Source organism: Apodemus sylvaticus, chromosome 17 (assembly GCF_947179515.1).
Source record: "Apodemus sylvaticus chromosome 17, mApoSyl1.1, whole genome shotgun sequence".
In the NCBI taxonomy this organism is placed as follows: domain Eukaryota; kingdom Metazoa; phylum Chordata; class Mammalia; order Rodentia; family Muridae; genus Apodemus; species Apodemus sylvaticus.
In genome coordinates, this window is record NC_067488.1 from 7,632,091 (window position 1) to 7,658,823 (window position 26,733).

General features: G+C 44.7%; 1 protein-coding gene across 1 annotated transcript in view; it reads right to left on the reverse strand.

Annotated features, from left to right (window-relative positions):
- The window catches only part of Dpys (dihydropyrimidinase), a 77,053-nt gene that overhangs the window by 49,048 nt on the left and 1,272 nt on the right, over nt 1–26,733 (reverse strand). The window contains exons 2-4 of the mRNA XM_052160961.1: nt 15,604–15,762; nt 11,009–11,188; nt 9,059–9,248 (exon numbers count right to left, since the gene is read on the reverse strand). Of these exons, the coding sequence (XP_052016921.1) occupies nt 9,059–9,248; nt 11,009–11,188; nt 15,604–15,762 (529 nt within the window). The remainder of the gene's footprint in view (nt 1–9,058; nt 9,249–11,008; nt 11,189–15,603; nt 15,763–26,733) is intronic.

The following is a 26,733-nucleotide window of genomic DNA, read 5'->3' on the forward strand; positions in this document are numbered from 1 at the left end:
GTAGCGGTCTCTACTTGGAGAGACTAAGACAGGCTCGGTCTCTATTTGTAACTCCAAAGAAGATTTGCTGTGTCAAGAGCACATCTCCCAGTTGCTTGGACGACGAGACTGACTTGATTTGCAGTCGCTCCATGAGATGCCAACTCAGGATTTTCCTTGGTGCTTCATCACCAAGGAAAGGTCCTGTCACATATTCCATTCAGTCACTTGGCACATCGAAACGATATGGGAATGCAGTTCCCAAGCTTCTACCATCTTAATAGTCAGGAAAAGTTAAATGTCAGCATCTACTGGAGTCTGCCAGGGCTGTGTCAAGCTTGGATGGCGGGTAATTTCCTCAGACGGCTTAGCCCTTTCAAATGTGACAAAGATGCTTCTTTAGTGCACACAAGCTCCTCATTAAGGAGTGTATTTTCAACTTGATTCTCATTACATATTTATGAATATAAGAAATTAAAAATAAAGATTCCTAATGGCTCACTGCTCCCCTCTACAATTTTTAGAAGACCAAACCTCACGCAAAAAGTATAAAGAAGGAAAACAGAGTCCAGTAGTCCATCAAACTACAAGACTTCAACCTAATTGCACGTCTAAAAATAAAGCAAGCACCATTGCCACCACAGGTATAGACTGCAGAGCTTTCATATCTCTTGCGCTTGACCTCACTTGGCATCACAGCAATACCTCACTCTGCTTCGATAAAAGAAGAAATTGATGCTCAATGAAAAGAATTGACCTGCCACAGATACACACATGGGCAGTGGCATAATCAGAATTAACGCCTTCGTCCTCTGATATAGGACCATACACACATTGTTACAAGAAAAGCAACGTTTTCATACTCTGCCAAAGAGCATGCATTCCTAAACATTTTCAGTCAAGCGCAAGCTATCTGTGGATGTAACCGAGTGATAACCCACTTCCCCTTCCTGGTCTCCCTTGCTCTGCACTCCAGGTGGCTATGAACAGCACTTGTGTCTGGTTTCCATCTGGTCCTCTTCTGATTGTGTTTGCATCCTCTTGAGTCTTTATCACCTGTTTCCTCCCTAGTGTCTTCTAGTTAGGTTGTTCCCTCTCCATCCACATTTACTCCCCCTACTTTCTCCATCCTTGGACACGGGACCAAATGCAAAGACTATCATTCTGTTGCAATCTCCCACTTAACGGCGTTTACATCTCTGAGAGATCCTAAAGATCTCTGAATTATGAGGCATTTTAGATGCATAGGATTCTCTCAATCACCAGACAGCTTTATTAGAGGGAAGTAACAGAGTGGGTGCTTTTCTGCTGAGCCTTGAATCCTGAGAGCTATGAGTGAAAGTTGAAAGGGGAGGAGAATCTGTGCAGGTGTCAGGGAAGCCACTTGAACTACAGTTTGAAGATAGCTATGTATTTCAAAATAACTTTCCTACTAAATAACAGGGTGGAGCTCTGCTGGGCTGCACTGATTCAAAATATTATTTTTTTCAAAAGAGGAAACTATTTGAGAAGAAAATTAAATAGAGACAGGACTTGTAAATGCAGATTTGAGTTCAAATCCTGATGTTGTATATCTGCACTTTGCATATGATGAATCAATGTTCTTTGTCTCAGTTTTCTTATCTAGAAATGGGATTGCAATATGCTTTTACTATGGTAAATTTGTGAAGGTTAAAAAACAAACCAACCATCCCCATTATACAAACAAACAAACAAACAATAAATAAACAAAACCAACAATCATGATGCACACAGAAGTACGTAGCATGTCCCCAGAAGCTTGGGGTCTCTTCATGTTTACATATTGAGCTGTGTATCTTAATTAGAAATGGAATAGTCACCTTTCTATTTTTGTGATTAAAAAACACCAGGACTGAGGGAACTCACAGAGGAAAACATTTAGTTTGGCTTACAGTGGGAGAGAGTTAGAGTCCATGATGAAGGAGGAAGGGCATGAAAAGAGGAACAGCTCACATCTTGAACCACAGGCAGGAAGGAGAGAGAACATTGGGCACAGCAATGGTCATCCGAAACCTGAGAGCCTGCCTCTAGTGACATGCCTTCTCCAGCACGGCCACACCTTCTAGTCCTTCCCAACGAGTTCTACTGATTGAAATATATGAATCTCTGGGAACCATTCTCATTCAAGTCACCACACACCAGAAATCAGCCCTTGAAGTCTTCAAATATACTGAATAAGGTCTTTATAGAAGCAGTGGGGCCTTTGGGGTAGAGCCTAATCTAGTAAGACTGGGATCTAAAAGAAGAGGGAATTGGAATATAGACACCAACAGAAGGGACACATTGAAAGTAGAGGAGAAAAACCTCCTGATGAACCAAGAAGAAAGGCCTGGGACATGACCTGGGACGTGGCCTGGGATTTGGCTTCCTCCACAGCTCAGAAAACACTGGTGCTATTGACACTGGTCTCTCGGGTTCCTCCTCTCCAGTACTCTGGAAAAGCAGGACCTTACTGATTGCACCATGGCTGTGGTACTTGGTGTGTCCGGAGCTTTGGGCATATACCCAAAGGATTCCCCAGCATGCAATAAGGACACATGCTCCATTATGTTCATAGCAGCCTTATTTATAATAGCCAGAAGCTGAAAAGAACCCAGATGTCCCTCAAAGGAGGAATGGATACAGAAAATGTGTGGTATATTTACACAATGGAATACTACTCAGCAATTAGAAACAATGAATTCACAGAATTTTTAGACAAATGGTTTGATCTGGAAAATATCATCCTAAGTGAGGTAACCCAATCACAAAAGAATACACATGAAATGCAATCTGATAAGTAGATATTAATTAGCCCAGAAGCTCTGAATACCCAAGGCACAATTAGCATAACAAATGACTCCCATGAAGAAGTAAGGAGAGGGTCCTGATCCTGGAAAGGCTTGATCTAGCATTGGAGGGGAGTACCATGACAGAGAAAACGGAGAGAGGTGATTGGAGAATGGGTGGAGAGAAGAAGGTTTATGGTACATATGGGGGGGGGGGGGGACTGGGAAAGGGGAAATCATTTGGAATGTAAACAAAGAATATAGAAAATAAAAATATATAATAAAAAAAAAAGAATCACGATGGTCTTAACATTTAACAGAACTAAAAGAAAGAAAGAAAAAAAAAAGCAATCTACACCTTCCACATTCTGTTTCCCTCCAAGCCACACAATTCCAGTTTTTGAAATGTTCTTAAATGGCCAGTTTTCAACTGCTTTGAAGTAGATCTTTTTTTTTATAATTTAAAAGGCAATGAGGTAATCAGATGCATAAGACCAAGAAAGAAAAAAGATAAGGTGACATTCAGATTCCCACGAACTCCACCTCACACCAGCCTCCCCTCCCCTGGCCAGTCAGTGCACTGAAGATAGATGGAAGAAGACCTGCTGTTCGTCAGTAACAAGCACGGGAGGATGAGGCCTTCTATGACTCTCTTCTGACTTCTAAAAACAAGAAGAATACGTGGAGGACGGAGTTGAAAAGTGGGAACTACTCCAAGCTCTGTGAGAGAACCTGATGTCACACAACAAAAAGCTGGTACATGGATCTTTGTGCTGCAGGAAAACCCACCAAGACTAGTTCAAACAACTCCACCCAACCAAATAAACAGCAAAGCAACCACAAGGCCCAGCTCACAATGAGTGTCTTAGGAACTAATGGGGCCTCCCTCTGATTTACAGATCCAACCCAGAGCACAGCAACAGCACATTTGCATCCTGTAACTTGTGTTTTTTATGAAAAGCAAAAAGAAAATGTTTCGTCAATATGTTCAAGCAAGATGCATACTTGCTCCCTGAAGACAGGAGCTTGGGTATAAAATAAGGTTGAATTTTAATAAGATATGTTAAAACAAGTTAAGAGTAGACTTCTGTCTCAGTTAGGGTTCTATGGTTGTGAAGAGACACCATGATCAAGACAGCTTTTATAAAGGAAGAGATTTAATTGGGGATGGCTTACAGTTCACAGGTTTAGTCCCTTATCATCATGGCAGGAAACAGTGGTGAACAGGCAGACATGGTGCTGGAGAAGGAGCTGAGGCATCAACAGGAAGCCGGAAGAGAACTGACCTGAGCTTCTGAGCCTTCAAGTCCCGCCCCCACAGTGACACACTTCCTCTATCAACGCCACACCTATTCCAAGAAGGTTACTTCTCCTAATTGTGCTACTCCCTAGTGCCAAGCATTTAATCACATGAGTCTATGGGGGCCACTCCTATTCAAACCACCACAGGCGCCTATAGTTGACATTGCAATCACAGACAAGAAATAACAGGTTACCTAGAGACTGCACCTCCACTCTAAACAAAATAACGGGCACCCCAGCTCAGGTGGCAGAGTAGGGAGAGAATGCAATGTATTTTCTAAAGGGTCACTGAGAACCCCGTGTGCAGCTCGGTGGCTAAAAAGCTACATGCACAGCGACAGCTAGTGAGATGGGAATAATCAGGATGTCAAGGGATCCTTCGGGCACACGCACTGTTTGGCTAAGGACCAGACTACCGCTTGCACCTGGACTCAGAGGCTGAAGCAGGAGGATCTTGAAATCAAGGCTAACCAACCAGGCAGCATACACGAGCTGGTGCAAGGCCCCTGACACATATACAGCAGAGGAGGACTGCCTGGTCTGGCCTCAGTGAGACAATGCACCTAACCCTGGAGAGACTTGAGGCCACAGGGAGTGGGGAGGCCTGGGGGGTGTGGGGGTGTGTGACATCCTCTTGGAGATGGGGGAGAGGAGGAGGAATGAGATGAGGAACTGACGGAAGGTGGACTGGGAGGAAGATAAAGACTGGACTGTAAAAATAAGATTAAAGATAATAATAATAATAATAATAATAATAATAAAAGAAATCAAGGCTAGCCTGGCTTACACAAGAGTAACCCCACCTCAAAACATGCCCTTTTATGTTAGGCACATAATGGAACCATAAAGATTCCACATGCCAATCGATAGTCTGTTCATATGTTATATAATGTAGCAAAGGGGACCTTGTAGATGTGGTTAAAAGCCTTGAGATGGTGTCTTAGTCAGGGTTTCTATTCCTGCACAAACATCATGACCAAGAAGCAAGTTAGGGAGGAAAGGGTTTATTTAGCTTACACTTCCACATTGCAGTTCATCACAAAAGGAAGTTAGGACTGGAACTCAAGCAGGTTAATAAGCAGGAGCTAATGCAGAGGCCATGGAGAAATGTTCCTTACTGGCTTGCTTCCGCTGGCTTGCTCAGCCTGCTCTCTTACAGAATCCAAGAGCAGCAGCCCAAAGGTGGTACCACCCACAAGGGGCCCTGCCACTTGATCACTAATTGAGAAAATGCCCCACATCTGGATCTCATGGAGGCACTTCCCCAACTAAAGCTCCTTTCTCTGTGATAACTCCAGCCTGTGTCAAGTTGACACACAAAACTAGCCAGTACAATTGACCCCTTGTCAACTTGACACACAAACACATCACTATTAAACCTCAACCCTTACTTTCTTATTCATCCCCAAGATCTAAATTACTTTAAAAGTCCCACAGTCTTTACATATTAAAAGTTCAATCACCTTAAAATGTCCAATATCTTTAAAATTCAAAGTCTTTTAAACATTCAAAGTTTCTCAACTGTGGGCTTCCCTAAAATACTTTCTTCCTTCAAGAGGGAAACATATCAGGGCACAGTCACAACCAAAAGCAAAACTCAAACTCCAATGGTTCAATGTCTGGGATCCAACTCACGATCTTCTGGGCTCCTTCAAGGGCTTGGGTCACTTCTTCAGCTCTGCCCTTTGTAGCACACAGCTTGTCTTCTAGGCTCAGCTGCCTGTACTCCACTGCTGCTGCTGTTCTTGGTGGTCATCTCATGGCACTGGCATCTCCAAAACACTGCTGTCTTCCACTGTAATTAGGCTTCACCAATAGCCTCTCATAGGCTCTCTTCATGGTGACAAGCCTCTGCTCCTATGCATGACCCCTTCAAGTCCTGGGCCATCAATTGCAACTGGGGCTGCACCTTCACCAATGACCTTCTGTGGCCTCTCACTGTTCCAAGAGCCTCAGCTGCTCTTCATGACCCCTTCATGCCTTCAAAACCAGTACCATCTGGGTGACTCTTACACAGTACCAAGTCCAGCCACAGCACAAAATACAACTGTGGCCAACTCTGGAACACAGCCTCTGTGCTCTCAGAAAACACTTCCCAGAAGATTTCACCTCAGTGATGCTGGTCTCTTCTTAATCACCGCTAATTTCTTAGCTCCAGCTAACCAGCATCAATAGTCCCAGTAACACAAAGGTTTGATTTAGTGGTTCTGGTATCTTGTTAATCACAGCTGATTCTTCAGCCCCAGCTAACTAAAACCACAGAATCTTCACAATCAAAACATGGCCCCTTTCAGAGTCTTTAATCTTCCCTCTGAAATTTCACAAGCCAGGCCTCCATCTTCTGCACTGCATTGTCTTCCAAGCTCTACAGAACTTTCCACAGAACTCTTAACATCCTAATGGCTCTTCTAGCTCTAAGTTCCAAAGTCCTTCCACAGACCTCCCCAAAACATGGTCAGGTTGTCACAGGAATACCCCACTACGCTGGTACCAATTTGCTTAGTCAGAGTTTCTATTCCTGGCACAAACATCATGACCAAGAAGCAAGTTAGGGAGGAAAGGGTTTATTTAGCTTATACTTCTGCATTGCTGTTCATCACAAAAGGAAATCAGGACTGGAACTCAAGCAGGTCAGGAAGCAGGAGCTGATGCAGAGGCCATGGAGGGATGTTTCTTACTGGCTTGCTTCCCCTGGCTTGCTCAGCCTGCTCTCTTATAGAACCCAAGAGCACCAGCCCAGAGGTGGTACCACCCACAAAGGGCCCTGCCACTTGATCACTAATTGAGAAAATGCCCCACAACTGGATCTCATGGAGGCACTTCCCCAACTAAAGCTCCTTTCTCTGTGATAACTCCAGCCTGTGTCAAGTTGACACACAAAACCAGCCAGTACAGATGGGAAGGTCTTCTAAATTAATGGAGTTGGCTCGACGTCATACAAGGATCCTTAAAGTGGGAGCAGCACGAGGCCATTGAGAATAAGCTGACACCAGTGTGCAGCCCAGCATAGTTGTCTTTAAAGATTCAGAAAGGCAGAGGTGGGGCTGGGCTGAGGAAACTGAGCATGCGCGGTGGAGGCCTGCATAAGCTGAGAAAACTGAGCATGCGTAGACCCTGGGAGCGTTAAGGCAGGGCAGGGCACTCCTGCGTCCTCTGTCGTCTAGAACAACCAGACAGCAAGTTCATGTTAACAAACCGTGCAGCAGTTTCTTACATAGGCAATAGAAAGGCCACACACCTTCTACAAATACCAAATCGTCTCTGCAGAAGGTGATGGCCCTGGCGTTCATTTGTAAGAGCCCAGGGCTGCCACAGACCAGTGCTCACCATTGGAGGGTTATTTGAATAAACACAACAGAACATTCTAGACCTACAAATGAAAATGATAAAAACCCATCCTCTGAGGGCTGACCTTAAGGATATATTTCAACAGAAAACCAGCAAAGGACAAAATACTAGCAAAGTGGTATTTTGTTTGTTTTGTTTTGTTTAATGAAGTAACAGAAGATAGAGATATTTCTTATGGGATCCGACAAGGACCCAAAAGAGAAAAATTTCTTTGAACATTTTTTGGGGGTATATAATTTTGAAAGTTGGATTGATGTAAAACTGTAAACATTTCTCACATTCAAGAAGTAAAATTGTGTTTAAAACTAACTTAAAATCAAAATCAAAATGCCTGTGCTTAAGATTAATAGTTATCTGTGATCCCTATGTTTTTGTAAGCTGGCTTTGAAAGAATTTTGTCCACATATAGAGTAAATACCCACTATCAAGAAAGTTTCCAGCCTTAACTTTCAAAATTATAACTTGACGGTGGGTTGCAGTGGGCATTTCTGCAGATTTGACTATTCTCTCTAATCTAGCATTGTGTACCTGGTGTGCCCCATAAAAGAGAAACTTTACTAGTTCCATAGAGCCGGCAACATCACCATCTGGTGGGAGAAAGCTAGAACTGCAGCTTGGGATTTCAGCTACTGTTTGAGTGAGGGGAGGGAGCTGTTTCATCCGGTCACACTGGGGTGGGGGTGGGGGTAGGGGTGGGGGTGGGGGGTGGGGGTGGGGGGGCAGTCCATAACAGTCGCTAATAAGTCTTTGTGAGCTCACTTTAAATGGACCTTATTCCTAACACATGATATAATGGATTACATTTTAAAAATGTGCACTGCTCACAAAATCCTGACTAAACTTTGCAACACACAGTTTTGACAAAATGTATTTTGGTGTCGATTAGAAGCACACTAAATCCATTCTGGGTTTTTACTGAGGGACATTGGCCACTGGCTGTCACTCTCAGGAGGGACGTTAACAGGACAACCTCCCCCACCTGTGTCTCTACCAGCAAATTGGGGATTCCAGGGAGGAGCGCACAGGCCGCTTTCAACCCTTTGTCCGGACCTAGCAAACTAATATCTTTTTCCTTTGCTCGGGAACGCGATTTCTTTCTTTTGCATGACTACATTTAGACTGAACTGAGTTGAGGCAACAGTCCATTTGAAGTTAAAAAATAACCTTTAAAACAGCAATCATTAAAATGCTCTGGGAGCTAGTGCTTCAGTTGACCCGAGATCCAAGGTGCTGTGGGACAAATAAATCGATTCCGTTGAAAAGCAAGCTTCGGAGCTTGAACTCTGCCCTGGCTGCATCAGGTCCTAGCAAGGGAAGGTTGATGATCGGGAAAAGTGCGAGTTGCTGTAAAATTAGCTTTAAAATTAAAATTTACTATCATGGTTTTAAATAAAAACTTGCTGCTTCTGGTGTTAAGAGATGGATTTGAGGCCCTAAGTAGAAGGAAGTAACCAGAAGGAAGTGAATGGACCCTGAAGATGATAGGAAAGAAGAAAGAAGAGGACTTGTGTAAGGATGAGGGGGGCAGACCCCAAACACAGCTTCCTCGTGTGTTTGGGGTCTGCCCCCCACTAAGCCAATGAAGCACGCAAGCTCCCCTCGCCTGTTAGCCCGGGGCGCCGGGTCCCACTGAGGGTCACCTTCTCTCCTCGCATCAGCTATCACCTTCGCTGCGGATTTGCTCATCACGTGCACGACGTAGAGAGGGCAGTTCACGGCGCTGGCTATGGTGATGGCTCTCAAGGTGGCCTCTGCCTCCACTGCTTCGGGACGGCACAACTCATGCCCCTCGGGGCCTGTTATCCCCAGTGCCAGCATCTTCTTTGCTCCCTAAAAGGTAGCAAGAACGTGAAAAAGAGAGCAGGAAGGATTGCTACTGGCTAATATGAGTCTATTGGAAATTAAAGGTTCTGATAGGCTTTTAGACGTGTCAGCTATAGGCGTGGGGGGTGGGGCAGAGTGCAATACGCAGACAGCGTAGATTCATAGTGTCCCTGTGCATCATTGCACCATTAGCTTCTTTGGGTTGAAAAGGTGGGGGAAGGGAGGGGCCGAGGGAATGCTCAGTTGGTCAAATGCTTTCAGTGCAACCAGGGCAGCCCGAGTTCAGTCCACAGAACCCGTGTGGAAAGGCCAAACAGGAAGGGAGATTCCCTTGTACTGATGGGTTAGCACAGGCAGGCGGATCCGCCGGACCACTGAGCAGCCAGGCTGACCTGGCCGGTGAGTTCCTACCCAGTGAGAGACAGACTCTGTCTCTAAAGAAAAGTGGACCGGCTCCTGAAGAATGACTTTTGAGTTTTTCCTCTCTTCTCTACCGTTTGTGTGTCTGTCTATGACAGCCTTGAAAAAGATCAGGTGGTTTGTAGTCACGCTCTGTAAGACGCACTGTGCTGCACTGTTCATGTCTGAGACGTTAGTATAGTAATAAAGTGAACCAAACAGAACAACTCAAGAGCCTTGCTGAAGTGACTCAATATATTGTGTAAGGAGCTGTATTTTTCTACCGAATCAGTCTCCACCGCCCCTCAGCTCAGTCCACTAATGATATTAGTTAGATCCATCAAAATTTTCTTTCTTTCTTTCACAAAAGAACTGCAAATCAAGATTCAGAGTACTGAGAGGACCCGCCGATGTCACACAGTGTGGAAGTCACATTTAAACTCTGGCCTGTTTGAATTTATAGCTCACACCCCCTTCTCTTTCTTCCCACGGCCTCCTGCCTACCAAGCTGCAATCTTACTTAAATGGGAGGTAAGCCTGGGGAAAGAAAAAAAAAATCAGCTAATGTAAAGGGCCAGAGACAGCTCTTTAAATCTCTCAGATGCCGTACCCTCTGGACATTGGTAATGGAGCTAACACGAGAAGTAAATACCTTCTACATTCCTCCAGAGCACATTTTGATTCCCAGTCTCTGAGAAGTGTGAGGCTTTAAAATACTGTCTTACACACAGCTCACAGGCATCCACACTTAGCATCAGTGCCAGCAGCCTGAGTCTCAGAAAACAAACCAGTGTTGAGGGACGTACAGGAGAGGGTTTACAGTCTGGAGAGACTGCTCAGGAGTTAAGGGTGCGGCTGCTCTGACAGAGGACCTGGGTTCAGTTCCCAGCACCCACATGGCAGTTCACAACTGCCTGCAACTCCAGTTCCAGGGGGTCCAATTTCTGGACTCTGCAGGCACTGCATTCACCTGGTACACATGCACATATGTACACATAAATTATAAATAAATAAACAAACCTAAAAGAAAATAACCCCCATTTTTATAACAGTGCATTTTATTTTTAAAAAAAATTGAACGTATGTAGCTGGCTGGGAAAGGAGGGCTCTTCACCCAACCCTGTAGAAGCACCAAACAAAATCAAAGGCAGCGGCCAACAAGCCAGCTTGGCAATTTATCGGCACAGATAATGAGACTTCATTCCCGCCCTTTTGTGAGTTGAGTCCGCCTTCACAGGGCCGCATGTCTCTGCTCTAAGTTACAGCTGTTTCCCTGTCTATGGGAGGGTTGGAATGGAAATGCTCACCTCTGCAATCAAGTCTCTGTTCTCGGCTGTCTATGGGAGGGTTGGAATGGAAATGCTCACCTCTGCAATCAAGTCTCCGTTCTCAGCGTGCACCTGAGCGATCGCTCCTATTTCCTTACACTGAGAGAAGGCCGCATACATTTGCTCGTCTTGCACCATGTACAGATCTTTGTAGGCCATAAACATCTTGAAAGAGTTAACGCCTTTATCTTGTGCAAGGATTTTCATTTCTTCTTTTACCTAGGGGGCGACAGACAGGCACACCAACATGTCCCTTGTTAATTTAAATGATGATTTCAGCATTCCTCAAAGATTATGTTCAGAAAAGAGATATGCAACATACAGGTGACAATTTACCTCAGAAACACACAGATAAGCCCCACGTCATATCCTACTTTACCTAATAAATGGCTGCTACTGTTAAATCGAGTTAAATCCTTAAATGGATTTAACATGAGTGGTAAGAGATGACAAACATGGAAAAGTTAGTAACTTTCCCTAAAGAACTTCATTTCTGCTCTTGAATACAGAATTCTCTGCATCTATCTTCCAATTTGAGGAGACTGTTCTAGAAAAGGAAGATGAAGTCACTCGGATGCAGCAGTAGCAGCCGTGGATCTAGAAGGAAGCAGGCTTGGATGTACTAAGAGCAGTGCCTCAGATCTGAAAACCCCAGGCAAGTTATCAGAGGCAGGAAGCAGACAGACTCAGGTTTGCCTGAGGAAGGAAGCACACACTGTGTGTCATGCTGCAGCGTCCAGAGCACACCTGGGAGGTGAGAGGTCACGGGTGGCAAGACTCTGGGGTAGGCACAGCTTGGGAGAACTTCAGGGTTGTCACACATCAGTAGCAAACTAATCAAAGGTGCCCAGTAAGAGACACTGAAGGCGCACTACAAGTCTCAACATTAGGACTTTAAAGGAAAGTTGTTAGAACTTCTATAGGTTAACATACACACACACTTGCACACACATATACACACTCACATACACACATACACACACATATATACATACAGACACTCACACACACATACATATCCACATAAACATACACACACTCAATCACACACATATACTCACATACATGCACATGCACACACACACACACACAACCAAAAGTACAGCAAGCAGAGCAGGACTGTAGCTCATAGCTGATGAAATCTCCTCCCACTTGGGTGGGAGGTGGGGCCAAGCCTCACTCGGAGGAGGGGAGGCTCAGAGAGGATGAAGCTGTCCTCAGTCAGAAAGAGAAACTTCACAGAGAGGCCAGCTCTTCCAGCACACTGATTCTGTTCATCCTGCCTCAGGCTTTGAGAATTCTGTGACTGAATTACTCAGCAGCCGAGGCTGGTAAACAGGCACACGTACATTTCATTTGGTCCCACAGCCACACCCTGATTGTGACCTAAAGGGTCTAGTTCTTAGAAAACTAGGTGCCTCGTGAGTGGAGAGTCAGAGGTGCAGATGCACAGAGTAGAGCCTGGTTCCAGCCATGGGATTTTAAAAGAATGGACATTTTCCCTAAAAGTCTAACATGATCCTTTCTTTGGGACAATATTGACTAATAGGTTTATCTTTTAAAAAAAATCGGCTCTTTATACAATCCAGACAACTGTATACACCCATAACATAAGAGACAAAGAGAGCACCCCTACCCCCAAAGAGAAACCTTAGTAATCAAGGTGGAAAATATCATCAACAATCCGTGGAGAAGTATCAGACCAAGAAGGTTAATTTCCTAGTCATTAAAAAGCCTACTATAAAAGCCTGTGCTCAACAAAACTGGAAAATATGGATGAAATGGACATTTTCCTAGACAGATACCAGGTATCAAGTTAAATCAGGATCAGATAAATGATCGAAACAGTCCCATAACTCCTAAAGAAATAGAAGCCGTCATCAATAGTCTCCCAACCAACAAAAGCCCAGGACCAGCTGGGTTCAGTGCAGAGTTTTATCAGACCTCAAAAAAGACCTAACACCAATACTCTTCAAACTATTCCACAAAATAGAAACAGAAGGAACACGACCCAATTCACTCTGTGAAGCCACAATTACTTGGATACCTAAACTACACAAAGACCCCGCAAAGAAGGAGAACTTCAGACCAATTACCCTTATGAATATCGATGTAAAAATACTCAATAAAATTCTTGTCTATAGAATGAATTTCAGGACAGTTAGGGCTATGCAGAGTGATTCTATCTCAAAGAAAACTGCAATTAAAAAAGCACCAAGCCACACCCGTGGCTCTGAAATCTCCTCTCAAAGGTACAGGTAGGAGGACAAGTTCGAGGCCAGCACTACACAGCCAGTCCCTCTCTGGGTTACACGGAACAGCAGATAGCGCTGCCCACTATTACAAATCGACGTGTGGGATATCTCAGACCCAGACGGGGAGGTGCATGATGGGTACCAGCTCAGTCATCATCAGAGACGCGTCCTCCTGCAGCAGGTGGGAACGATAGAGACCCTCAGCTAGACACCACAGAGAGACCCTGAAATGCCATGCCTCCATCAAATCCCTCCTCTCACAGCTCGTCGAATCCCGCAGAAGAGGAGGAGGAAGGAGTTTAAGAGCCGCAGGGGGGGAGGGGGAGGGGGAGGGGGAGGGGAGGGCGGGAGGACATCCCAGGAGACACACCCTCCAAATCACCACGAGCAAGGCTCATGAACTCATAGAGGCTGAAGCAGCATGCGCGGATCTGCAGCAGGTCCTCCGTGAATATATTGTGGTTTCCAGCTTAGTGTTTCCGTGGGATTGCACAGTGTGCAAACAAGGCGGTCTTTGTTTCTTGAGCCTTCTCTTGGACTCTTTTTCCTAATGTTGATCTGTCTTGTCCAACTTTAATGTGATAGTTTTTGCTTTATCTTATTATATTTTATCATTATCTCTTAGAAGCCTGATCTTTTCTAATGAAAGACAGAAAGGGAGTGGATCTGGACAGAAGGGGAACTGTGGAGGAACTTGGAGGAGTAGAGGGTGGGGAAACTGTAATCAGAATATATTATGTGAGGGGGAAATCTATTTTCAAAAAAGGAGGGAGAAAAAGAATCCAAAAGAAAATCTTCATAAAAGGGGAAAAAAGTTTTAACAAATTGAGCTGTGTCCCCTAACCCTTATGGTAAAGTCTTAAGCCCTTATTTAGAGGCAGACTTCCTACAGATGTAATTGGTTATAATGATGTCATTGGTGTACATTCTAACCCCTGATGATTGGTAGTCTTTAAAAAGAGGAACCTGAGATGCAGACATGTATGAGGAGATGAACACAGACATGTATGAGGAGATGAACACAGGCATTAGAATGATCCTTCTTCAAGGCAAGGGTTACCACAGATAGCTAGGAACTTGTAGAAAAACATGGGCTAGCCCTTAGGATAAACCAACCAAATAGATTCCTTGGCCTTCTGACCTTCAGGACTGACAATAAGTTTCTGTTATAGGAGTCTTTATTGAGCTCTTGGTTATAGTAACACAATAGAAACTGTATTTGAGGATCTATTTACTTGTTAAAGTATGAAAAGGACTGGTAAGAGCTAACATTGTTGCCTCTACTGTCTGTAAAATAAGAGGAAGGAAAGGGGTGGAAAAGAAGAGAGGAAGGAGGGAGGGAGAAAAGGAAGGGGAAGAAGTAAAGAAAAAGGAAAGGAAGAAAGAGAGGCAGGAGAGGATGGAAGAAAGGAGGTGCTGGCCTTTAAAGGTCTAAAGCAGACCAAAGTCATCATTTAAACATCATTGTGGGGAAAATCAATTTGGGCAATGGACTATAACCTTTGATATGATGTCTGCTGGGTACTTGTTACAAAGTGATCATTTGTTTTATATCCACTTAATGTCTAAAACAAGTTTTGGAAGGGATGCTGATGTATAAACTACTCAAATAGAATCACCATGAACCACCATCCCCCACCCCTAACATTTCTGAATGAAGTCCCGTATGAAGTGATGAGTTAGGACTTAAAACCCAAGAAAAATTGCTCCCAAAGCACACACACAGAATTTCAGGGGAAAATCAACACATTTTAATGGTTCTCAAAGTCATCTTCTCTATCTGAATCTTACCATTTCTTCATGACCTAAATAATTATCAGGCATGGAAAGGTGTTTTGAGGTCTCCCATAAGTGATTCGCAGGTGGAAGCAGCTGCGTAGTGTTGGAAGATCCCACCTCACAGCTGGACACAGCCAGGAGAGGCCTTGGAACAAATCCTAGCTTGTCTCCTCTGTCAGGAGTGGAAACAGAGGCTTTGGATTGGAAGGAATTCTAAGTTTAGAATTTTTTGATGTTTTTCTCATAAATTAAACTTTTCTAATGTGGATTAAAAGATCCTAGGCATCCTGACATTGAGAGTAAGAGGGATAAGTCCTATGGCAATTAAAGGAGACGTTGACAATTCCTGAATTAAATACAGGACGATGCTATTGTGAATAATCAGACTGGAAATCCGTTGTGTACTTTCTCTGGTGTCTTTACATTTTAGTGTTTTTAAACTCAGAAGAATGTGCGATGAAGACTTGTCCTCCCAGGCCCCAGTCATCCCCGAGACAGGGACGCCACCGGCAGGCGTTTCCTGTCTGGCCAGTTTCTTGCTCTCCTACAGGTCAAGGACACGGGGACTAAATGGAACACACTGGGAGCAGGTTGCCTTACCTTGTCACTCCACCAGGTCACTGCCACATGCAGGCTGTAGTCACAGCAGACCTTGGGGTCTGCCCAGTTGCGCCAGGTCTCAAAGGCCTCAATGAGGGAGCTGCCTTTCTGAGGAATGGCAAAATCGATGATCATGGTGGTGCCTCCTGCCAAAGCAGCCTGTAATCATAGGAGGGTTTGGTCAATTCATCGTCCTCCCTGGCTAGGTCATAGGTCATCCTGTGAAAGCCGCACCTCTGTCAGCCCCTCGGCCGGTCTGATGGGTCCAGGAAATGTCAAAGATGCTGCTTTTTAAAAGACCTAAAAGGCATGAACAGAAGACTCCTCTAAAACTAAGGTTCAGAGTCTTAAAATGCCTGGAGCTGCTTCTGAAAAAGAAAGCACGACTGTAAAGAAAACCTGAAGTGGGCGGATGTGCTGGCTATTCCCAGTTGTTACTCTGACTATATCTGGAATGAACTACAATCTAAAATTGAGGGCACACCTGTGAACCAGATCTCGAGGCCATACCTTCTGCTGGAGGCCTACGGAAGGAAAATGGAGGAAGAAAGGCTTTTTTTCTTCTTCCTCTGCTTGCATTTACTTGCCAGCACATCTGTTGGAGCCTCCTTCTTCAGGATTCCAGCTCACACAGAAGACCAGGTGAAACGCTCAGCCTCATGGACTGAGCAACTACTAGATTCCCTGATGCCCATTGTTGGGTGAGTAGGACTGCAGACTGTAAAGTATTCCAATAAATTCCCTTACTATATAGAGACATTCTAGATGTTCTGTGACTCCAGCGAACCCTGACTAATATAGATGTTGTGCTGGCTCATGTTGTGAGTGGGTGTCTAGCCTGGGCTATCTTTTCTCAAGAAACCCTCAGATGGGAAAAGGAGAAAAGATACAAACCATTTAAAAAGCAAACAAAAACAAACAAAAACAAAAAAGTCCCAAACTGTGCGTGCTATTGTAAAATCCCACTTCCCTGAGATTCATTTTAGGGAATTACATCGCCAACAGCCCCATGATCCACCCAGAGAATCCTGGAAAACTTGTAGCATTAACTAATGCCTCTGCACCCTGGGATTGCTGTGATGCTGTCCTCTTTCTTTGATTTACATCCGTGGTCACTGCCTATTCCCTCTGCTCTGGTTTTAGCTCGGAGACTTCATCTCTAGATGAATCCTAGTTGGGTTTTTTTTCTCTCTCCAGTTCTGCCCTCACTCAAGTCACAGACCCTCAGCACAGAGGGCATTTCCAACCCACAGCTGAACCACTTGGCTCAACAGGTTAAGGAGGGAGGGGGAACAAAAGGTACAGGTTCTCCTACAAGAGGAATGCGCTCTGGTCTCAATAGCATAGTTGAGAATGCTATCACTAACAGTTGTACTGTGTGTGCCTCGCGAAGATTTGCAATGCACTCACAGCAAAGAGAGGCTAAAAGTCTGAGGCAACGAATAAGCAAATTGCCCGGTTTTGATTGCGACGCAGTGTTTACCCGGGTAAAACACTGCACTGTGTAAGTCCGTGGTTAATTCTGTGCCCACTGAAAATTTTAGAAAGTTAATGCTTCTTGTTGCCTCTGGGAGGAAGGTTAATCTTCATAAACTTGGTCTCTGAGTCCCTGCATCCTGCCTCAACCCTCGGTAGACCTGGTGGCATATTATGCCACATTACAAGTAATTTAAAAACCATTACAAAAACAAATGCCTTTGGCTCATTATTTAAATTGATTTAATTTAAACAAAAATCACAAGGTGGTTAATGCGTTTTTAATTGCTGTACTCAAACAATGCAGGTAAAGAAAGCAAAGGGATCCTGGGAGAGAGGTGGCCCAGTAGGTTTCTAGCAGGACAGGAGCCTCACTGGCTCAGACTCCACGCCTGGCCGGGTCTTAACTTCTGTATTCTGGACCCTCGGTGAAGAAGGAGGGGTCGACCTGGACAAGGCGTATGAAGTACTTCTTCAGCACAGTCTGCCTCCTGAGAGCTGCTCTCTAACCCGTCGAGCCTCGGCGCCATTTGCTTATAACTATGAATCGTTCCACTTCCTGAGAATCCTGAGAATCCTGGCTTCCTGGTAATCCAGGAGGCACACGTCTGTCTTTCCAGCCTCGCCCGTGCCCTCTGCTGTGCCCCGGTGCAGCCCGGCTGATCTCGCTCCCGCGGCCTGGGATGTGGGCTCTGTTCTCCCCCTCTCCCTCTCTCGCTTTGGGATATATTTTTATTCTTCCTTCAGACACTTGGTGTCTCTCCAGTCCTCTCCACTTTTAACTGCCTCACTTTTTTACATAAGAGTCACCGCTTTGTTACCACCTTTAAATAACATTGTCCTTGTTCATGCAGAAAATACATATTTGCATTTCCTAAGAAACTCCGAGCATTGCAGTGACAAGAGGTGGGAAAAAGAATTCAGGGTTTGTGTTTTTATTGGAATAGAGATTAATCTTGTCACCTTCTTCCTTTTTCAAGTGCCTTTTCAACACAACAAGAAATCCCTCAGGAGTGGGGTGTACTTCTTTTTCTAGTAGAAAACTGTTAATTAAAGTGTTAGAAAAAATTTTATAGGTCTGCAGATTTAGAAAATTCCACAACATGTAGGATGTAGAGAAATCAGATACAATGGTCCCTCAGAACGTGAGAAATTGATGCCCTCACTCCTAGTGGATAAAAACAAACAAAAAAAAAAATCTGTGTTTCTTTATATATGATAGCCTAGTCATTGCAGACTAGAGGCATAGACTCCTGGGTTTACCCCTAGATTGTTCTCTATGCAAATGTTCTGTAAATAATTGTTATCCTGTATTATCTAGGAAAGAATGACAAGAAGTGTGTCAGAATCTGTTCACCATAAATCAATTAAAAATTACTGTCAGGATGTGTATGCTAGGTCACAGAGAATGAGGCGTCTGCTCCTGGCAAGAGGCTAGAATGATGCAGACGCCTTGGAAATCAGTCTGGAGTTTCTTAGAAAGTCAGAAGATGAAGCACAACTCAAGGGTCTGCTCTCCAGTCTACACTCAAGATCAGCGCTAACATGTCTACCCCAAGATCTGTGCCCGGAGATTCTAGTCAGCATTTGCTACTGTGGTCGAGAAGTAGAGACTGCCTGTTAGCTGAAGGGGCAGCCCTCAGTCTACAGAAGGAAGGGAATCTTCACTCCTGCTAAGCACGGATGAGCATGGCCAATGAGAGGAGCCAGTCATGAAAGGGCACACACTGCACAACTTACGGAAAATGTTCCAGAGAGGAGAATCCGCGAGGACAGGAAGTAGAATGGAGATTAACTAGGGCTGAAGGAGACGGCGAGAGAGGAGGATGGTACCTCAGATACAATTTGGCAGGAGGAGGGACAGGGTGTTCTAACACTGTGGTGATGTCTCCATGATCCTGTCAATAGTCCAGAAACTATTGGATTGCACATTTACATGGCCAAGTCTCACTGCATGCGACTTATGTCCTGATAAAAACATTATAAATTCACCACAAAAGCCATCACATGGAACAGGGGAAGCCTGGATGGGCCACACACAATCATGAATCCTTTCTTTTCCCTTGGTGTGTGGGTGCTCTGAAGCAATGGTTCTCAACCTTCCTAGTGACGCAATACTTTAATACAGTGCCTCATATCGTGAGGACCCCCAACCACAAAATTATTTACGTTATTTGCCGCTTCATAACTAACTTTGCTACTGCCATAAATTGTAATGTAAATATTTTTGGAGATGAAAGATTGTCAAGGGGTCGCGACCCACAGGTTGAGAACCAGTGGTCCAGAGGGTGAGCCTAAAACACAAGTAAGTAATTGTAACACAGTATGCTGTGACAACAGACAGAAGATCCATTTCTGCCCTCACAGTACTATAGAAGATGCTACATGTGGGGAAATCTTACTAAACTGCCTGATATAGAAAAGGCTACTAAGAATTTAGAGAGGGGGAGGTTCTGAGGAAGTTTGGATTTAAATTAAACATAGGATGTACACGTGGAAACTGTCAATAATTAGGATAGTATCTAACACAGCACATGCTTGCCATGTGTACAGAACTAACTCTTCTGCAGTCTCACCCCTGCGAACCATCTCTACAGCTCCTCAGTATTGCTGGCCGCGGCACAGAGCAGAGGAGATCTGGTCGAAAATGCTCATTAGAACACTTGGCAGAAGCAGGCTAGGGACGGAGCCATTGTGCTCCAGAACCTGTGATTCTGGGGAAAATGAACAGTGACAAGGGAGGCTGAGGGAGAAGGCGCCTGGGAGAGGAGCCGGAGACTCAGCAAGATGTGGTAGAGGACAGAATCGAGGCCACCCAGGACCATACAAAATGTCCCTGCTCGGAAGGAGAAGAGAACAATGGTTGTCTGTAGCGTAAAGTCCCAATGGACTTGACTGGGGGGATTCAGAATATCAGCACTGTCGGGAGAAGACCCATCAGGCTTCGAAGAAGCGTGAGTTCAGGGTTGGAGCACCCTGAACGCCAAGTGCTTGGGTATCTGTCCATTCAGTGATGGACAGTCATGATGCCGATAAGCCATTGTCAGGAGAAAGAAGGGGAGGCCAGTCTTGTAGCAGATGCTAGAGAGGCTCTGAGAGAGACAAGCAGGACTCGAGAAGAGAAGCCAAGGTGGCATTCTACAAACACCAATAGAATGAGAACAGCCGCCCCACCAGGACACACATCTTCACTGGGGATTACACAAACGTAATCGCTGATGTGATCAGAGGTCTGCTCATTTGTCCTGCAGTAAAACATTATTTTATATGTCTGCTAAATTCTCTATTAAAGCCTAACTTTCTTGGTTTTGTGTGTGTGTCTCTGTGTGTGTGTGTGTGTGTGTGTTGTTTTTTTGTTTTGTTTTTGTTTTTTCAAGACAGGGTTTCTCTGTATTGCCCTGGAACTCACTCTGTAGAGCAGGCTGGCCTCAAACTCAGAAATCCGCCTACCTCTGCCTCCCAAGTGCTGGGATTAAGGTGTGCACCACCACTGCCCAGCTTTCTTAATCAAAAATATTTTATACTTAATGACACAAAGGCAAATAGCCAGGTTTATGATATGTATGTCGTAAGCAGAGCTTTGGGTGGTGCCCTAGAAGACAGACGGGCCACCACTCTTGTAAAACTAAAGCAGATTCCAATTTCAGGGCTAATGTTACATCCTCTAATTGACTAGACATGGGGAAGAGAACAGAGAGGATCATTCTGTTTCTTCCCCATTCTGTTTCTGCCCCCCTCTTTCTCTCCCTCTCCTGCCTCCTCCCCCAAGATTGGACATGACTTTGGATACTCTAGTGGATGGGCGAGCACAGTCTATCGCTGTGAAACCATTGTTACTTTACCCTGATTGAGGGTTCTTTCAAATGTCAGCTAGTCAAACAAAATTCTTTCACCTTTCTAGTCTTAGTTTATAAAGCAGTTCTCCCAGCATCTAATTTCTTTGGCTGGTTGCCCTTGAAAGCCTTCCAGTTTAGCTACCCCTCCCCCTTTTAAGAACAAAGGAAGCTACTGTGCCTCTAGTAGAGATAACCCCCCCTTGGGTCATAATGTGAGTTCTTATTGAAGAATATATTAGGTTACAAACCACTACTGAAAAGTCCCCAAAGCATGTTCTTCTTATTTTTCCATATCTAAGCTTATCCTGAAAAGTCTGACATGGTTCACTAAAATTCACCACAGAATCCAAATAAAGAAAAAACAACTTCACAGTATGGTTGGACCTCGGGGAGAAAAGCTCTGGACTGAGCTGGTTGCTCTCTGGTAGACACTCAGATGTGTTGAAAACAGACTTCACAAGCTCAACCTTAGTCCCAGTCCCATAAGTATAATCTTTTGGGGTTTGGAAGGTGTCCTGTGAGTGTTTGCCTTCCAAAAGCCATGGGCTTGAAACACTGAGAACACTGTTTACCCAGTTTTGCACTAGATTCTGAAGTGTTCCACTTGAGACCTTCTATCTTCCTCCCCCGAAGTTCTTATACTCAGTCCCTACACAAAATTCCTTGAGGCTACCTATGATCAATCCTAGGAGTCCCTCTTCCTTCTGCATTGTCACCTTCTGTGCTCTGTGTTACTTTTTTTCTTAGCCTAATTAGATAAACAATCACGGGGGTCGGAGAAGAATAAAGAGGGGAAAGAGGGCAGAGAAAGCAGCACACCGGCTATGGAGGGTGGGGGGGGTTGAACTCTCCCATGGGAGACACTCAACCGAGAGGTGTGTGTGTGTGGGAGAGGTGTGTGTGGGGGGGAGAGGTGTGTGTGTGGGAGAGGTGAGTGTGGGGGGAGAAGTGTGTGTGTGTGTGTGTGTGTGTGTGTGAGAGAGAGAGAGAGAGAGGTGTGTGTGGGGGGGGAAAGAGAGGTGTGTGTGTTGGGGAGAGGTGTGTGTGTGGGGGGAGAGGTGTGTGTGTGTGGGGGAGAGAGGTGTGTGTGTGGAGGGAGAGGTGTGTGTGTGGGGGGGGAGAGGTGTGTGGGGGGGTCATAGAGAGGTGTGGGGGGACAGGTGTGTGTGTGTGGGAGAGGTGTGTGTGTGGGGGAGAGGTGTGTGGGGGGGGAAGATGTGTGTGTGGGGGCAGAGAGGTGTGCGTGTGGGGAGAGGTGTGTGTGTGGGGAGAGGTGTATGTGGGGAGGAGAGAGGTGTGTGTGTGGCAGGGAGAGGTGTGTGTGGGGGGAGAGGTGTGTGTGTAGGGGGAGAGAGGTGGGTGTGTAGGGGGAGAGAGGTGTGTGTGTGGGGGGGAGAAGTGTGGGGGGGAGAGGTATGTATGTGGAGGGGAGAGGTGTGTGTGTGGGGGCAGAGGTGTGTGTGGGGTGGAGAGAGGTGTGTGTGTGGAGGGGAGAGGTGTGGGGGGGGTAGAGAGGTGTGTGGGGGAGAGGTGTGTGTGGGGGGAGAGGTGTGTGGGGGAGAGGTGTGTGGTGGGGGTGTAGAGAGATGTGTGGGGGGCAGAGGTGTGTGTGTGGGGGGAACACAGGCCATGCCTGCCCCTAGACTGGGCCGTCTAGTGTTTCTTTGTCTTTGCTCTGTTCTTAAGCAGCTCAAAGTGAGATCTTGGTGGGTCTCACCTCACACCTGATTCCTCAGCTTCCTGTTGTCATCTCTTGCCAACCCCTTATGCCTCTCTAACAGTGCTGTCCTTTCTTCTCTGTGGCCCAGCCCTTCTCCCCTCAAAAAGAGAGAGAGAGAGAGAGAGAGAGAGAGAGAGAGAGAGAGAGAGAGAGAGAGAGAGAGAGAGATGCCAGTCATTTCCCCCCCTCCCTTGATCCCTTCTCTGACTAGTGACTGATTCTTAACCTTGGTCACACAATAGAGTTCTCCAGGGAACCTTGACCCTGGAGATCCTTCAGATTTATTAATGCTGTTTCATTTCTGTATGCCCCGTGCCCTTAATTCGACCAGTTTTGTTGAACATTGAACATACTTCAGTCAGACAAATGAGGGAGAAATTATGGAATTAATAATATGGAGTGTCTGAGTCTGAGTAGGAAGACAAGTCCTGAACTTAGAGGGGCCGAGTACAGCGCCCCAGAGGCCACCGCCATGTTTAATATCAGAGTTCCAAATTTATCTTAAGATGTTATTCTCCTTTTGAGTAGTCTAACTATAGCTTTATGATCATTAAATAGATATTTTTTTAAAAAGCGTGCAAATACAAATGCTCAGTGCTAGAACAACCAAACATTAACACAATATAGGAAGTCTTAGCCTATCTAGTCATTTTAAAAATGATGTCATTTTAAAAATAAGACATTTTTTCTATTAAATTGACATAGCTTTTTGTTTAAAGCCAATATGTGCCAATGGCCAGGATGTTGTGAACTGTGGGTTATAAAAGAGGACAAACGACAAGCAGTCTGAATGTATCAAACTGTTAAAAATGGCTGACATTTGTTTATCCTGGCATGGAATTCTGGGAATGACTTCCAAGAATATGCTAATTCATATGCTAGTTTGTGAGCACATGAACAAGGACTGACCTGCGGGCTAGCGGTGGCCGCTTAGAGGCGGGTACATATGGTTTTCAGTGTCCTCACTTGGAGATGCTACTGGAATATGCAGTTGTGATATCTGAAGACAGGTAGACATACACCTTGCTACTCAAGAGACATAGAAGTTAAAAAAAAAGATTGAGACATTCTGAACAGGAATGATAGGCCACAAAGTCGTGGGCACCTGTGCCATTTAATGACGCAGGCAAGCATTTAAGGAGCACAGCAAACTCTGTAGAAGAAACACATGCTTGTATGTCTCCTTGCAAAGAAAAATATAAATGGATAGGTAGAAAATCTATTTAGGTGACTATAGGTCATCTAAATACTATTTTGTTTTATTCTATTGCACATTTTTTAAATGCAGTTTATTATGCTAATATATATTGAATGCCTATAGAGGCTCTAACACAATTGACAGGTGTTATTAATCGAATTAATTAATTATTAATTATAACCAATGAGTTATTTATCCAGTGAATGCTGACAACCACCAGGCAGGAAGTGATGTGCAGAGATCACTGGGTCAGCCACCCAGCTCTTTAGCTAAGTCTAGTCTGGCAAGCAATAGAAAGGGGGAATTCAAGGTTTCTTCTACAAGGTGAGAAAGCTCTATAAATACAACTGCAAAAATGCTTAATCACGGACCTTGGACATAATCGTCCGTATGGCATTTCACCAAGACAGCCCAAAGCAAAGCTTAGTTTCCTTTCTCTGTAATTGTGAGAACTTTCTGTCCTTTCAAAAAAGAAGATGAAAGAAAGAAAAGAAAATGAAAAAGACAGAAGAAAAGAGAATCGTAGAAAAAGAAAAAAGCATGCTAGGCTGTTTCCCCCGATTCTTAGGAGGATGGGTCCTCTGTGAGCTGTTTAGTCCATTATCTTTTAAATGCATGTCCACCCACCCGACCTGGGCTTTTGTCTCACTATAAATACATACATTTTAAAATTTGAAGAACCCTTATAATTCATGCTTTTATCATAGAATGTAGTTAAGGTGTAATTCTTTTGGGTTTATTGAATTCACAATATCTACTGATTTTTTTTTTAAATCACAAGTTTTTTTTTTTTCTCTGTGGCTACTGAATTCTTGGAAGATCACTTTACATCCAGTGTAGGACAAAATGAGAGAAGGCTCCTTCAAAGCAGAAGAGTTTCCATTACATCAGACAGAAAGCTTTTACCTGTAATTAAGTAAATCCATTACAGGCTTTAAACCAATGCCTGATGTGAATTAGAGTTACAAAATACACGACCTTTAGTTGACCTATATTTCATGCTTCAAATTGGGCCCCATCACAATGATCTGTAAAAACAGCAGCACAAACAACTTCCCTTCTGTGTGTCGGATGTTATAACTGATCATCCTTGTGGCCGCTCTAAGCTTTTGGGCCCATCTTCTGAAAGCATAACAGACCATATTTACATTGTGACTTTTCTGTGTCCTGTGGCCATACGTGCCCTATGGATAGAATGCCTATGACGGGTATTCAGTTTGATAACTTTAGCCATCACAGCGCTGGGCAGTGAAAACACAGCAGCTGTACTTGCTGGGGACGCCCTGTGCCTTGTTCCTGAGAATTCCACCCCACGTTACAACATAAGTTACACAGCTCTCTCAGTCATCGTCGGCCTCCCCATAGATCAGAACACTGGATGTTTTCCCAAAAGCACAGAGCCTGATACATGTGAGCTCTGGAGAGGGGGTCAAGCTGTGCTGAAATTTGAAAGCTTGGACTTTTCCTAGGTGTGCCCCCTTAGGCAGGTAAATTGTTTTAATACCTTTTTTCAGTTGTTAAAAATACAGATGATGGCACCCACGATTGTAAGGGGCGATGCATAATTTAGCCCAATTGGTATACAGCGTCTCTGTGGGATAATTGTCAGTTAACAGCGTTAAAATGGTGTTTCTCTAGGCACTGAAATATGTAATATATTCATTCTCTACAAAGGGTCTCTTTATCCCTAATTTCACAAACCAAGGACTCATTCATCAACACTGCCTGGAGAACTGTTGTGAAGGCTGCGAGAGAAGACTCAGCCAGTGAGCGAGTGTTTGCTCGATTCTGGGCCTTCCTCATGCTGTTCCCTATGGGATCTCCTTTCTGGGCCTTTCTGAACTGTTATCTCGGGATCCATTTTTAAGATCAACCTCAGCAATCCAGCCCCATGGTGAACACGCTTTAGCATTCAGCAGACACCGTGTATTCACGAAGCCTTCAGCCTTACTCTCTGCTCATCCCATTTCCTGTTCATCGCACTCGGCGCAGTAAGAGTTAAGCTTTGTTTTACATTCTGACAATCTTTAAAAATAGAAATACCCAAAGAGACCGCTGGTGTTGGCAGTACTCTGTCACATGCTTCAAGGAGATACCTTCTCAGGGAGGAACTATAAATCTCTCTTTGCTGTAAAAGTTTCAGAATGTCTTAGAAGAGAAAGCACCAGCTGCCCAGACCTCAGGGCGTGCATGGCTGATCCTAAGAAAGGGACAACATACCCCTTGTCTCAGCATTTCACACTGCTCTCCACAGCTGCCTCACCCTGAACCCTGACCAGATTAAACAGAAGGAAAGTTACTGCGAAGCCTTCAGGAGGATGCTGAACGGAGTCTGGAGGACCGCTGCTCTTCAGTCAGCAGATGGAGTTTCTCAAAGCCATATCCTGACCCCAGCCATCTATTGCCAATGATAGGTCTGCAGTGACTGAAACGGCTCACACTGTACATGATAACAGCTGGTCACACAGCTTCATATACAGGCTTACATTTCCACAGTCATACACACATATGCCCCAAGTGATGTCAAGAATCTACTGCAAAAAAAGTTAAGAAGCTTAAGGGAATAGATCAAAAGATTGGTGGGTGTGGAGATATTTTTCTTCTTTCTACAATTGTGAATTGTTCCAGCCACTGACAGAATCATTCCAAATATAAAAATGTGTTCATGACATTTTGTAAAACAGAAATAGTTTTGAAAGGGCCAACAGTTTGTCCTGCAGGAGAAGATATTTATTAACATGACGACAGACACTGGCAATGAGTAACTAGGAAGCGGTAGGCATTCTGATGTTGCATTAAGGAGCGTGTCCTGGACCCTTCTCCTGGGTCAGATCTGCCTGCCTTTCTCCTTTCTGTTAACTGTTCCGTGTGGCCGTGGAGGATGGGGGCAGTTGGCTGGG